At 51.6% G+C, this 14384-nt stretch overlaps 1 protein-coding gene across 9 annotated transcripts in view; it reads left to right on the top strand.

Moving 5' to 3' along the window:
• NF2 (NF2, moesin-ezrin-radixin like (MERLIN) tumor suppressor) overlaps positions 1–14384 on the top strand; it is a 49064-nt gene that overhangs the window by 31387 nt on the left and 3293 nt on the right. For 3 of the 9 annotated variants that reach the window (XM_074887806.1, XM_074887807.1, XM_074887800.1), the window contains 2 exons: positions 3818–3948; positions 5725–5884. In XM_074887806.1, the coding sequence (XP_074743907.1) occupies positions 3818–3948; positions 5725–5884 (291 nt within the window). Of the gene's footprint in view, positions 1–3817; positions 3949–5724; positions 5885–7271; positions 7277–7672; positions 8271–8293; positions 8416–14384 lie in introns of those variants that run through there. The other 6 variants (XR_012631360.1, XM_074887808.1, XM_074887805.1 and 3 more) reach the window with 6 other exon arrangements.

The following is a 14384-nucleotide window of genomic DNA, read 5'->3' as shown; positions in this document are numbered from 1 at the left end:
GGTGTTGTAGGGTGTCGTGGAGCTCAGCTCCACCCCTCCAGCTGCATCAGCCTGGAGGCGATCCACGCCAGACACACGGCGCTGTGTCTTCTCCCTTCCCTAAAGAGCCTTGGCCTTCCTGACATGGCTGCTGGTGCCAGGAGGGAAGGGGACATGCCCCAGTGAGGTGACAGGGTTCCCCCATGCAGCTGCTGCTCCTCCTGCCCCTCTTGTAGCCCCAGGAGGAGCACCGGGTCGTGCAGACTCGGTGGCTGTTGTTTTCCAAGGTCAGGAGGATGCCAGCGTGACCGTTGTGCCCATATCCAGGTGACAACACCTTGCTGGGCCTTCCATCCCCCGTTACGCCTGCCTCGCTTCTCCCTTCCCCTGTGGCCTCTCTGATCGCTCTGCTGCGTGTGTGTTTGGGGGTAGACAAGTGAGATGTGCAGAGATCTTGTTCCTGTACTCCACTTCAGAGAGCTGGATTTGGGTGAGCCTTCCTCCCCTGCCAGCACAGGGAGGGACCCGGCAGGCAAGTGCAGCCCAAGGGAGGGAATAAGCCCAGTGTGGCCTGAGGGATGAAGCAGTTTTGAAAGCTGCTGTTGGGAGGCTCGTGTCCCTCAGGTAAATGGCAGCTCTGACGAACGGTGCAAGATTCCAGCTTCTCACTTCTTTAATGAGGGTGTAACACTGAGTGTGTTCTTTACTGCGGTCCCAGTGCTTGTGCTGTGTTGTCCCCTGACACCGAGAGCTAAACAGGACTTCCCTCTGAGGGAACAAGAGCAGGAGAGGAAGTGGGGAGTGGGTGGATGTGTTGCAGAAACGGAAAGAAACAGTTAAATTTAATTTTTTTTTTGGTAATTTTCCAGTCTCCCATCCTGGTTCTTTAAAGCTTGTTTCAGTATCTTTTTAGTCCTTGAAGCCCAGGCTGCTTTTGTGACGGGACTGGTAGGTGATGCATGAGAAAGAAGACATGAATCTGAGTCTCGGGTTGTCAGGGCTGGGGGAACAATTCATTCTTTACTGCCTCAGCAATGGCTTTTCACCTTCTTCACTGCCCTTCAGGTACCAGTCATGGCAAGACTAAAGGTAGTCATCTCTTCTCTGATCCTCTTGAAGTAGTAAGTGGCTGTCTTGAGCTTGCCCAGATTCTTGAGCAGCGAAGTAAAGGCAGTGGCAGCAACAGGAGCTCTTCCTGCGGGGAAAGCCTCATGACAGGACTTGCTCGGTGCTTCCTCTGTGCTTCCTCTGTATCGTCTGTGCTCCAGAGGGATGACCACTGTCAGCATGGTGCTTGCTCTGTTAACTGCAGGAAATTGCTTTAACGCAGTAACAGGGTTATGCAGTTTGTTCAAGGTGAGGAAACACAGAAGGGAAAAGGTCTGTGTCCCAGTGACACCGCACGTCCCTTGGATTAAAAATCTCTGCACTTTGTGCAAGACTTGCCCAAGATTATTGCATTTGGCAGGGAAAAGCTTTGCTCCAGGTATTAAGCCCTGTGCCTTTGAAAGCCCTTCCTTTGCTGTTTCCTTACTCTTCCTCACTGCTGCTGCTCTCTGACTTCGCAAATTTTTTCATTGCTGTATGAAAGAGCAGTGCTGAGGACAGGCAAGGAAGTGGCTGTAGTAACCGTGACAAGTTGGCATCTGGGCTTAATGATTGCAGCAACTGAAATTCCTGGTCAAGTGTTAACTGCTGTTGTTTGTGGTTTTTTTAAAACAAAACCCAACAGTTGAAAAAAAATGCTAAAGGTTGTTTGAAGGCCAGCGGGCTGGTTCTGATGATCCTGGCTCCCCTGCAGAGAGATCACAGACCCTCAGGTGGGAAGGGCTTTGCGAACACCCGTGTGCCTTACAGGGAAGGGACTTGAATGTCAATGTGATGCAGGTATTTAAATCAGTTAAGTGCTTTGGCAGACCTGTTGCCTTTCCTTCGAGACTGGAATTGAGGTACTCAGCTGTCCCTTTCAGCGCCTGCTCCAGAATTAATGCAGCTGTGTACTGCACTAGCAGCAATCACAAACGGGAGTAAGAAATTGTGTTTCCTTGTCATGTGAGTCTGACTTACCTGGAATGCTCCAGCCGGGCCAAGCAATGCAGTTCTGGGTGCTGCCTTGTTTATGCTTGTACTAGGTGTTTGCATTCCAGCTTTGCCTCTGCAGGGTAAATGAAATGTTGTCCCTCTCAGGTTTGTCCAGCCGACGAGCGAGCAGGGGACGAGCCCTGGCTGTTTGTGAATTCCAGGCTGGCAGTGAGGGAGGAGGCAGGTTATTGTGCAGAGTAAATCTGTCACCGCCCTGGCGCTAGTGGTTCTTGTTGAAGCAGAGCTAGCTGCAAACAATCCCTGGAGTATCCCAAATAGGAGAAATGAGGGAGGGAAATAACCAGCTGAAGCTCAAGATTTTGTTTGTTGGAGCAGGTTCCCTAGAACCATCCCACCAGCTTTTGGTGTGTGCTGCCAGAGCAGGCTGTCTCTGCAGCACCATCTCCTGCCATCCCCCTGGTCCTGGCTGGTTTGGGCATGTTGTTTTCATAGCAGGAATCCCTTAAAGCAAGAAGGAACATCTAGCAGAGAGGTGGGTGACCTTTTGGATGTCGGGCTGGATTTCTCCTGTCCAAAACGAGGGCTGAGCACGCTGGCAGCACTGACTCAGATCCACGCACAGTCTGTCACCTGGAGCCGCTGTGCCGTGTTTGATGGGTGCTGCTGCTTGTGACTTCACCTAACGTATCGCAGGAGCAGAGTGATGACTTGAGTCAGGGTGTTTTTCCGCTACCGTAATGAGCCCATTTATTAGAGGTGTGACAATTTTTGACTGAGAGAAGGGTCATTTTTTTTTTTTTTTTTAGGGGAAGATAAAATCTGAGGGCCTGGCAGTGTGTGTCAGTGGGGGATATCGCAGCATTTTGCAGGAGGAAGAAAGTCCCAAATCCTTGCTCAGGTGTGATATGAGTGATTCCCTGTGTTATCTCTGCATTTCCAACTGAACCCAGCAGTGGTTCCTAAACACTTGGAACTGTAAATTACTGCAAAGATAAAAATGTATCGGTGCATCTCCATGGACCTTACTGAAACTGCATCCCAAGTTAACCCTTGGGGTTACGTTGTTCTTTGCCCACACTTTGGGGAGCAGCAGAGTTCAGGACTGTGCTGTCATACAGGGTCTTACATTGCCCCTGTTCACAGCTTGTGCTTTTCAAGTTTGATTTAATGTTAAATAGATGTCGGATGTTTCCCAAGAGACAGCTTCTGACCGACATTGTTTTAAGTGGCACAGCAGTGATAAAACCTAGATTTTACCAAGTTTTGTCAACAGAGTTTGCAGGCAGGTGGTGTTTTGTTTCCTCTTTACTACTACAAAGAGCAGGGTCCCAGAGGAGTAATAGCCCTGAATTTAAGAGCATATTGGGAATGATCTTCAGGCTCATCTGGTGCTTGGGACGCTCTGCTTCTGCAGCGCCCTTGCAATCTTCTGTTAAAAGATCACCAGCTGAAAAAGAGCCTCATCATCTGCTCTCCAGAAAGTTTGAGGCTGGTTCAGACAAATGGGGTTGTGGGCTGTGTTGCCTCAGGAATACACGTGCCCCCTCCCTTTCCCCATGTGAATGATGAGATCCTCCCGGTTCAGCGCCGCTGCAGGGTAGAATACACCCAGCTCCAAGAAGAGCATGTGCTTACCTGTGTGAGTAGCAGATCAGGACCTTATTTACAGCATTAGTAAGTAGCCCCTTGTACTGTGTGCTTAGGTGTCGCTCTGATTTTACCTCTTGTTACAGAACATTTGCAATAGGAACACTCGTGTGGCCAAAAGGGATTAATTTGTCCTCTTTCTCTTTAGCAGTCCATGAACTCAAGTACAACAGCACTGCCTACCGACCTGCCGAGCTTCAACCTCATCAACGAGAGCCTGTCCTTTGACTTCAAGGATACGGACATGAAGAGGCTTTCAATGGAAATTGAGAAAGAGAAGTATGTGGCACGCATCCAGTCCGGGCCAGGGCTGGGATTTGTGCCTTGGTTGCAGTGGGAGGGCTTGCACCGGGGCTGAACGTGACTTTTACATCCCAGATGAGCACCGGTGTGAGGTGAAAGGGGGAGAGGTTTTTTGGTTTCACATTCACCAGGTCATGAGTAGCTCTGCCCGGAGCATGATGTAGCTACTGGTTGACCATTTCTCTGGGTGGAGACCTGGTGTCACAGGTGTCTCTACTGCCTGCTTAAAGGCGAGTTTAAGCACGCTGAGCCTGGCATCAGGCAATTCCTCTCCATGTGGTTAACCTGGCTCTTGTTTAGGCTTGAACTACCCATGTTGGTAGAAAGAGTTAACAGCAGTCTGACTGCTGGTGCACACTGAGCTGTTGCAGGCTGGTGCTTGTGCATTTGCAGTGTGTCCAGAGAGTGTCTGGTAAGGTCCCGTGTTAGGGCTTTAACCCCTTTTTCTTGGAATCTGTGTCATGTTTATATATAAAAATGTGCGCAAGCAAGTTTGGATGTGATTACAAGCTTTGATCTTGTGTTTTCCTGAGGGTGTAAGTGTAGCCTTCAAAATTACAAATTTAGCAGAAATCAAAGCAGATCAGATTTTAATCTCTGTAGTAATAATGTGCTTTGTTCATTGATTGGGTAGTAGATCAAAGCTAGAAGGGCTCTGCCATAGCACTCTGGCCAAAACTTCCTGGGGCTGGAATGAAACAGCCCTGGATCCCAGAGGGTGGTTTATTTTGCCTCTGCTCAGTACCCTCTCTCATGTATGAAATAGCAGACCACTGTGCTAGAGACAAAGGTTAAAAACTTTTCCTAAAGCCAGAAGGAAAAAGAAGCCAAAAATAACAGGATAATTCCTGGTTCTGTACCCAGGTTGCTAACTAGGTCATCCCACTCTCCTAAGCAGGAAGAGCTTGGCTCTGCCAAATTCTGAAAGCAATAGCATGCATGCTTTTGCTGACTTCCCTGGGACTGTTCACCTTCCTCGGGTGCTGAGATAAACCTCGCTACAAATTTTGGCACTCTGAAAGGGTTCTTGTTAGTCTGCTGGTACTTTGACCAGGGTCTCAGTGTTTAATCACAAGTACAAGGCTGGCATGGTGTGATTTTTTTTTCTCCAGTCAATGCTTCATCGTGGAAGACAGGGACAAGTCCCAAGAATGGCTGGGTTTGGTGGTGGTTTTTTTTCTTTCTTTCTTTTTTTGGGAGACCTTTCTCCCTCCCAGGGATGCTGTGTGTCTACAAGGTACCTGATATTTTGGGGGCAGTGCTTTCTCCCACACAGTTTACAAGCTAAATCCCTCTAAAACATGAGAAGTCAGTACATCAGGGTCCTTCCTTACTGGAAGGATTCGTGCCTTCGAGTTTGAGAGCTGGGTTTGAGAGTAGAGTAGTGCTGCTTAAACCGCTGTCTTGTAGACTGAAACTGTGCAATGTTCACCTACGTCCTGGCGCAGCTTCACTCGGAAATGGGGAGACTTAGAAATATCATCCAGCAGCTCCAGCTTGGCTTTATTTTTTTATAGTACCGTAACATACAGTTTTGTTCCTGGGTCAGCTGTCTGGGTCCTCTTTTTAATAACGAACAAATCATTGCTCGGAGGAGTTTATTGTGTGCTGTAAACTAATGTTGTCAGTTCCATGCCCTAGAAATGATGAAGATAAGGTTTTTCTGTTATAATTCTGTTATCGACTGCCACGGTATCATGTCACCACGTGCAGCTGGCCAGTACTAACCCAGGACTTTTTTGTGTGTGCTAGGGTAGAGTACATGGAGAAAAGCAAGCACCTGCAGGAGCAGCTGAATGAGCTGAAGACAGAAATTGAGGCACTGAAGCTAAAGGAGAGAGAGACAGCTCTGGATATATTGCACAACGAGAATGCCAGCCGAGGCAACAGCAAGCACAACACTATTAAAAAGGTATCGGAGGGCTCCAGTTTGTATCTCGCCTGATGAAATCCTTTAAAAAAACAACAAAATAACCGTTCTTTTTGATTTAGCTTTTGCACAAGTTGTTATAATAAAATTGTTTGATCTAGGCTTTCTTCCCCGGCTGCTTAGCTTTGAACCAGGGTGCAGAGAATTTCAGCTTCTGGTGGTCCTGGCTTATATTTGCCACAACCAAGCCTTGTCTCTTCAGTGCTGTGTGAAGGGATCTCGAGGTTTGAAGGTCTTGCTGAACCTTAACAAAAGCTGTACAGGGGTGCTGTTAGAAGGGATCTGCTACCCTCGTGACCCCAGGAACAGGAAAAGCCCCACCTGCCTGTTGCAACCATTCCCTGCAGGCATTGCAAGGAAGCAGCATTCAGCTGGTCTGGTAAATAATAAGGGGAAAAAATACTCCTGATTTAGGGGCTTTCAGTAGAAAAAGCCAAAAGCCTAGTCCTCTCTTTTAATCTGTTCTTGAGTAACCTATAGTGCAGCTTCAACTACTAACAGCAAAATCTTTTGGCTAGCAGGATGTGTGTGAGATGACTGCTCCCTGTGCTGTGGACCCTGGAACCACCTGCCTCTAGAAATGGGGTTGAGATGAGCAGCTTAGCCAAAAAGTTAGGATGGCTGGGTCTGCTAGCCTGGGGGTCACACCTGAAAGGTCACAACAAAGCCCGTTCTTTATTTTTACATCCTGTCCTTTTTGTTTTGCTTAATAGCCCTGCTGTTCTCCCAGCTGGGCTCAGTGTAAGGAGGGGCTGGGGGCGCATCCATAATCGGTATGGTGGGATGTAGTGGTCAGCCCCTCTCACCTGCAAAGGCTTTTACCCTGCAAAAGCTTTTACCCAGCTGGCTTTCTGCTAGCAGCTGTCTTTGTGAAGGACTCCTGTATGGCATGGGATGCAGGCTGTGGTAACAACTTCAGGTTTTAAAAACAAATGTACTACTCCCGGCTGAGAGTTATGTCTGAAAGGATTTGAAAATATCGGTTCACGGCAACTTTCATGGCTGGGAGTTTATGATCACTGAATTAGGGCAGGAAAATGAATCTAGTGGGTCTCACTTCCTGGTTTCCCTGTGCTAGCCCTGAGCTATTCGGGTTCCTGGTCCCACCAGAGCAGAGAATATAAAAATCTTCAGAGTCCCTTTTGTCATCGTAGAATCTGAAGACATTTCTGCTCCCAGTAGGTTTTGGTAGGTTTTGTCTCCGTGCTTAGAATCCTCAGTTGAAATGGAGAATGCTAAATTTTCACTTCTGACAGAGACGAGTTCATAGAGAGCTGATGGTCCCATTTGTCTCACTTAAAGAAGGTGGCTGGGCAATCATTCCGATGTCTGTCAGAGCTCATCGCTGTAATTGGGACTGTGCGGTCAGTCTTCGTTACTTTGAAGCTGGAGTCTTGTCCTGTCCCCTCCCCTCAGGAGGGAACCAAAGCTTCCTGGCTCCTGCATCTTTGCTGGAGGAGCAAAGGTTTTTAAATAATAGTCTATTAGTGGAGCACATCAGAATAAAATTACAGACTGCTTTTGTTCATGCCTCCAGGAGGTCAGGAGGGCTTTTGTCTTTGCAGTTGTGATGGAAAGGAAAATGCAAGACACTGGAAATGGAAAAGGGGATAGCAGTTTAGCCATACTTAAATAATACCAACCCTCTGCCCCACCTGGAAGCCGCTGATCACTTCAGTGCTCCAGGCAATCTGTACAGATTGAACAAATGACATTACTCATATCACAGAGGATTATTTTTTTGTTGTTCATTTTATTTTGCTGGTTTAGCCTCAAGCCCAGGGCAGAAGACCTATCTGCATTTGAGACTTCAAAGTAGGTTATTCCAAGGTACTCTGCGTGGGGCGATGGGATCCCTGGCTGTAATACTAACCCGTGCATGAGCTTGCCTGCGATATGCACCGCTCTAGCCAGCACCCATTGCTGCCACCCTTAAAACGCTCCTGACACACCGCAGCGGGGTGCGGTGGGGTGAGCCCGGGCTGGCCGCGGCGCAGCACCCTGCCCGTCCCCGCGGTGAACCGTGCAGCACGTCGCAGGCAGCCGCCCTGCCCAGCTCCCGCTCCCTCGGTAGCGTTCGCAGCGTCTCTGCATTTGATTTTGCACCTGACCCTCCGTGCTGGGAAGCGTCTTTTCTTGGCAGAAGTTGAGTTGGCAGCGTCAGTGGGGGAGTGCAGGCTTAGATGCTTAAATAATTAAACATGCCTGGTTTTGCTCTGCTGCCGGTGGCTGGGAATCTATTGGAGATGCAGGGTGGCCTTTGAAGATTTCTTTAATGAAGTAAACCAGGACCATCCCCCTTGTTTGCTGTAGAAAGAAATTCAGGATTTTAAAAAAAACCAACCACCAAACAAACCCCATCAACTCTTTGTTGCCAAAACTGTCTAACAGGCTAAAAACACACGCCTCCGTCTTGGAGCGGAGCAGCACGTGGACGCGTTATGCGCGTCTGCCTCTTTGAGGAGTATCACGGGAACGTGAAGCAGACGGTTGAGGACAGCCGGTGTCTGCAGGTACCTCCTGGGCCAGGCTGCAGCTGGGGGTGGTGCTGGAGGTAGAGCTGTTGGTCGCCATCGCGCCTGGGGACACCGGCTGTCAGAGCCGCTCTCCTTCCTGCCTGCGATGCCTCTGCCTGTCCCCTGCCTCCTTCAGCATGCCGGTGACTCCTGCTCTGTTAATGCCATGTCTCTTCTTTCCGGAGCCTGCTTTCCTCTGAGGATTTGCCCTCAATCTTCAGGCTGTGTGTGTGCAGAGCGTTGACTCCTTTGGGAGGATGAGTTTGGGGAAGCTTTTTTGCTCTTTCCTCGACCATGGTTCTTGCACACCCACAGGGTTTAGCGGGTTTGGAGTGGTAGCGCTAAGGGAAGGAACAGCACGGATGCTGTGGTAGCAGTGCTCACGAAGGCGGGTGCCAAAGCCTTTGGAAAAAGCTTTCATTAAAAGTTACTCAGGGCTTGAACAGCCCTGCCTGCATAGCAGGCACACACAGCTGACAGTGGAGCAATTTCTCAGCACCTCTGGAGCTCTAGCAGAGGCAGGAGGATGCTTTAGATGCAGACTTCCCCCTGGCTAGTACCCAGAAGTGATCAGCACAGGTTTGTGCCATTTTGCATGGACCAGCCCTTTCAGGGCTGCAGGCAGGGCTGTAAATCACTCAAGTTAGGGTTTTGTGCTGGCTGGCTGCCACCAACCGCTCTTTGGGGGGCTGCAGGTGTTCCCAAGACGGGCTGCTCGCATTGTTAAGCATTTCCTTGGGGAAGAGGCTAAAACAAGGGGCGACGCTGCAAGTCTGGGCCACCTTGGATGTGTCTCTGGGGCAGGCTGACTGTGGTTGAAACCTGCTGTCCCATCCTGACTGGCTTGAGGAACTCTGTGGCAGGTGAAATTGGGGTGAAATCCACTTGTGGCTGCAGCATGAGGAAGTGAAATGAAGCCCTGACAGTTTGTGGAAAGACTAATCCAGCAGCTGGGAGAGATTCGGTGCCTGGGAGGAGCCCCCATAATTAAACCAGATGCACAGCAAGTGCTGCGGTGTGACCTCTGGGTTTTGTTGCCTGCCTTTGAAGACGCCTGCTAAGTTTTTCATGTTTAATTACGTGGTTAACATGCTAATCCTTTTTTATGAGCTCTGTGGGCACAGCAGAAGCACCTCATCTGGAAACTGATTTCCCTTCTCCGTAGTGCTCTCCACCGTGGGCTGGTGCTGCTGACTCCAGCTGGCTCAGCTTCGGGAGGGTGTACTGCTTAGGCTGTAGTAGAAGATGAAAAAACCCACTTCTTCCTCGCATCCTCTGGTGTAGAAAGGCTCCCAGGACAGGCTGCTGCTCTAAAACACAATCAGGTCTTTCATTCCAGTTGCTTTCTTCTTGCACAGTCATGCTTATTTACTGTGATTTAAGCCCTTTGAAGTATCCAGGCAAGGAGCAAATCTCCACGCCTGTTCCCAGACAAGCAGCTTTGTCCTTGAGCAGTGCTCTGGTCCTTCAGCGGACAGGCTTGGCCTTTCCCTGCCAGGCTCTCGGGTGGCTCTCGGCTTGTTGTTGGACACAGTGCTCGAGCTCCCACCTAGGGACCAGTACTTCTGGTGCCCCTGGGGATTGCGTGGACCTTGGTGGTGGGGTGAGCTGTTGCTGATGTGCTCTTGCTGGCTGCTCTCCTGGCTGATCCTGATTGCGGTGCAGTGTTGCCCTCAACTCTGGTGATACAGGATTTTTTCCCATCATCGAGGCACTTGAGGTTTGGATAAGCTACTTCAAATCTGCTTATTTATCACCAGTAGACTAGTCCGGGCTTCCTCTGTCATTGGACCATGAACAGTCATGTTCTACCCCGTCCCTATGGACGCAGCATTGTCCCTTCGGGTTTAGGCAGTGAGCAGCTCCTGGCTGCCAAGCACAGAGAGGCGAGCGAGGCAGAGCACCTCTGCAGGCTTGTCTTCACTCCTCTCACCTTCAGGATACGCTGTGGTCTGTCCTCTACGGCAGTGTAAGGGCACTGGTGAATTAGTGATGGGCACTGCCATCTGAGTCTCTCGTGATGCAGATACAAAGCTGCTGTGCCACCACCAAATGTCATGAGGCTACTTAATCATCTGGACAGGCTGAAGGTTTCTGGGAGGCTGGCGCTGGGGCAGATGGCTTCCCTCTGCCCGTTCCCCAGCTGCGCCCGGCTAGCATCTTGCTAAGGATCACTGAAACATGTCCCTCGAGGACTTCAATAAATCTTGTGGGTCTCTTTGTCATCTCCTGGGGCCTCGCTTCCTCACCTCTCCCCTTCTGGGACCTGCAGACTCCCCTGCCTGAAATGGATCCGCTTTGCTCCAGTGGTTTGCTGGGGAGATGGAGGACCACGGCCATTTCAGGGAAGGAGAATGTTCTTGTGCCTCTGGAGTTTCATCCTGCAGAGGGAGGGGACCAGCACGAGAAACACTTCTGCTCTGGGAAGGGCAAAAGGAGGGAGCCTGCATGGTACAGAGCAGGCTGAGCTGCACACAGGTGCGTCCATCCTTTCCTGTGGGTCCTGTGACAGCCCGCACACGGGTGAGGTGCTCTTCAGTCTCATGCAGAACTGCAGCATTGCCGTGGCATCGCTGTATAATCCACTCCCACCAGGAGAGGGGAAGGCTGCGTGCTGCAGAGCGGGCACGCGACCAGTGAGGGACTTTCCAGGAGAAGCAGCACCGGCGTTCCCTGTCCCCTCGGGAGCTGTGAGGGTAGAGGGAAAAGACGAGTGAGGATGCTGGCTTTTTGTGCTGCCTGGCACCCGGCTTGGATGCAGGCGAGAGCCGGGAGATACGCGGTGAGCAGAGCAGCTCTAGACGCCTCTGGACACACATTTTCTGAGTGCAGGAGGAGGTGGAGGCACATCCCACGTGGGTCTTGCCCACACGTAACCGTGTGTGCAAGGCTGTGTCCCTGCTAGGTTCATTTTTTTTTTTCTGCCCTTGTTCTCCTCGGAGCTGGGAAGTGAAACTCCCTGGCAGCTAAACTGGGACACGGCAGCCTCCTTTCCTTGTTTACAAGGAGCGAAAGGAAACTAGGAAACATCAGGCCTATCAGCTATTTTTGTGGCAGCCTTTGAAAAGCATTTCCTTCAAATGGAGCATCATCTTCTCTCTTTTAAACGCACTCATCAAAGCGTTGGAGGCCGGGGGAAAGTTGTGCTTGGGAGAGAATAAACGGCAGCGTGGGAGTAAGAGAGAAACGACGAGGTGGGGACTGGAAAGGGGGGCGGGGAGGGAAAAATAGGAAGGTTTTGGTTTCAAAAGTAAATGTGGGAATTGAAAGGTCCACCTGGCCGGTGGGGACGGGGGAGTGAGCAGGGATGGAGAAACACATTCAGGGGAGGGGAGAGGGAATAAGGAGGATTTACTGTATGCAGCACCGGGTGATGATTTAGCGGGGACCACAGATCTCCCTGCCAGCAGCAGGGAAGCATCCCCAACATCGCATGGGGTAAGGTGATGCTGCTGCGAGTGGCACTGGTCCCCCCCTCCTCCGGCCTGGCCAAGCTGCAGGATAAACAAGGAAACGGCAAGGAAAAGACCAATTTTAAACCTCTCCCTGTTCCTCGGGTCCCGGGAGGATGGGGGAAGGTTGATGTGATTTGCAGCCCCCTTTCCCTGCCTGTGCCCCGTCTCCAGTGTGTGGGGAGGGCACCGGCCCCCGTGGGCTCGCTGGGAGCCCGGGCGGTTTCTCTCTATTCGGTTTGCCCAGCCAGCAGAAGTTATGTGCCTGCAGTTATTGGGTTAGCCGCTCTAAACCGCATTTGGCTATGAAGGACTTATTGGGTTGCTTTTGTTTGTTTGTTTTTCTTAAATCAAATCAGTCCAGCAGCCCTGGGTAAAAGCAGAGCTCAGAGGAACCCCAGCGTAGGAATGCAGAGAGTGGGACTCTTCCCTTTCTCATATCTTGATTCATTTGAGCTCTGGCAGCTTAATTGCGCTCCTTCTCTCTCTCTCTAAATTTTCTTTGATGGCTCTGGTAGTGCATTGTGGAGCCCACCCTCCCTCCTGCAGAAAGGAGATTATCATAATACTGCTTGTAAATCAATTTTTTTTTTTCCTTGTCCTCACTGGCAAGAATGTAACTTGCTCTTAATCACTCTGCCTCGCCTGCACAACGTTACGGTATGGGTATATATATTTATTTCTTCTTGCCTGGCTGGGCAAAGGGGAGGCAGAGAGTGTGGGGAGTTTGCAGAGGTGCTGGAGGCCACCTTAGGTCTTTCCCGCAGCAGATGGTGGAGAGGCCGGAGCAGAGCTGCGCTCTCCTCCCCAGCTGCTCTGCTCCTCGCTTTTATGTCCCGCTGCAGAAAAGAACAAAACCAGTTGCCCCCTGCGTGAAGGAGTGGGATTTCCCTGCCGAGAGCTGTCTGGGGCTCACGCTGCAGGGCTCCCCGCAGCGCTGGGGGGGATGAGTCAGGCTGCCCTGAGGGGCTTCCCTTGGCTCTGCCCGTCTTCCTCCAGCTGCATCCCTCGGGTTTTGTCATGCTGCAGCCATGCCAGGCTCGCTGTCGAGGCCACAACACCGGCCGGTGGCAGAGCTCCCCGCCGGCCATGGGAGCGAGGAGCGCCCTGCCTGCAATTGCTCAACAGCAAGAAAAACAAGAATAAAAGAAAGAAAAAAGGAGGGGGGGAGTTTTCCCTCCAGGCACAGCGGAGCAGTGGTAGTAGAGGGTCACTGTGCAGTCAAGAGCAATCCTAATTTCCTCTCTGATTATTCATGTGCCTGACTAATCGGATGCGAGAAGGCAGCTGCCTGAGCGGCCGGGCAGCCCCAGTTCCCGGTGCCGGAGGTCCCAGCGGCGGCTGCCGGAGGTGCCTTCGCTCCAGGGCCGGCGGAGGCAGAGCAGCCTGAAGCTGCTGGCCCCTTCCCTTGCCCAAGCCACCGCCGAGCTCGTGCCAATAACCCAGCTCCTGCTAATGAGAAATGCTCCAACTGGGCCTGTATCCCACTCGTATGATGCTTTTCTGACACCCTCCAGGTTACTGGGGAGAAAGACAGCCAGAGGCTCCTCTTTGGGGAGCCTAAAGGGGAAGAAATCCTCCTGCCCCGACACCAGCACTGCACAAGCCTCTTGGCTTTCTGAGAAACAGCCAGACTGTAACGTGGGGGTGATGAGAGATGGGGGGTGCCTCAGCACGGCGGGAGCGAGGGGGACAGCGCGGGTGCCTGCTCTGTCACCACTGAAATCCCTGTGGTCTTTGCCTTTGAGATGACAAAATCTGGCCACTGCTGAGTGCCACCGAGCCGCCGGGCATGGCCCTCTTGGGACGTCAGCGCTCGCACCTCTCTGCGGGACCTCATCTCATCAAGGCCCGTCTTTGCTCCCACTCCCCATATGCCTGCAGCTGGGCTGCTCTTCCCGTGCCTCAGTTTCCCTGGATAGGTTAAAAAAAGCAACAGTGAGCATCCCGGGGAGCTTTTGAAAGTCACGGATGAAAGCTGCTGGTTCAAGAGCTGGGCTGCGTCTCTTCCTTCTCCCTGCGTCCGTGCCGGATGCCCTCGGAGCTCTGCCTCTGCGTGCTCCCCCGACGCTGCAGCAGCATTTGCTCGGGAAGGTGCAGCTTTGGGCACAGAGGCTGCTGCCCGAGCTGTGCTTTGAGGTACCCCAGGACTGTGAAAGCACGTGGGGGTTTAATGGAGAGCTGTGTGTAGCTAAAGGCAGAGAGCAGACTCCCAACAGACAAATCTCCCTACAACCATGGGGGAAACATCGTCCCTCTCCGCCTCATCAGGGGTTGTAGCTGGCTCCTTTTCTCAGTCAGAGCACTGAGTTGGCTGAGGGGGACCTGGGGGGCATCTCCCCTTGCTGTGCTTTAATGGAGCGGCGCTGCCAGGGGCTGGGGAGGGGCTGGGGTGCTTTGATTCACCATCAGCCTGCAGAAGAGATGACTTCAGTGACAGGCTGTTAGGAAGTGGAAGGCTGGCACGTAAATGTTCCTCCTCAGGGGTGTTTGGCCTCTCGGAGGCTGAACAGG

This window comes from Strix uralensis, chromosome 17 (genome assembly GCF_047716275.1).
Source record: "Strix uralensis isolate ZFMK-TIS-50842 chromosome 17, bStrUra1, whole genome shotgun sequence".
NCBI lineage: Eukaryota > Metazoa > Chordata > Aves > Strigiformes > Strigidae > Strix > Strix uralensis.
The sequence above is the reverse complement of the archived record's forward strand: the minus strand, read 5'-3'. Positions and strand labels throughout refer to the sequence as shown.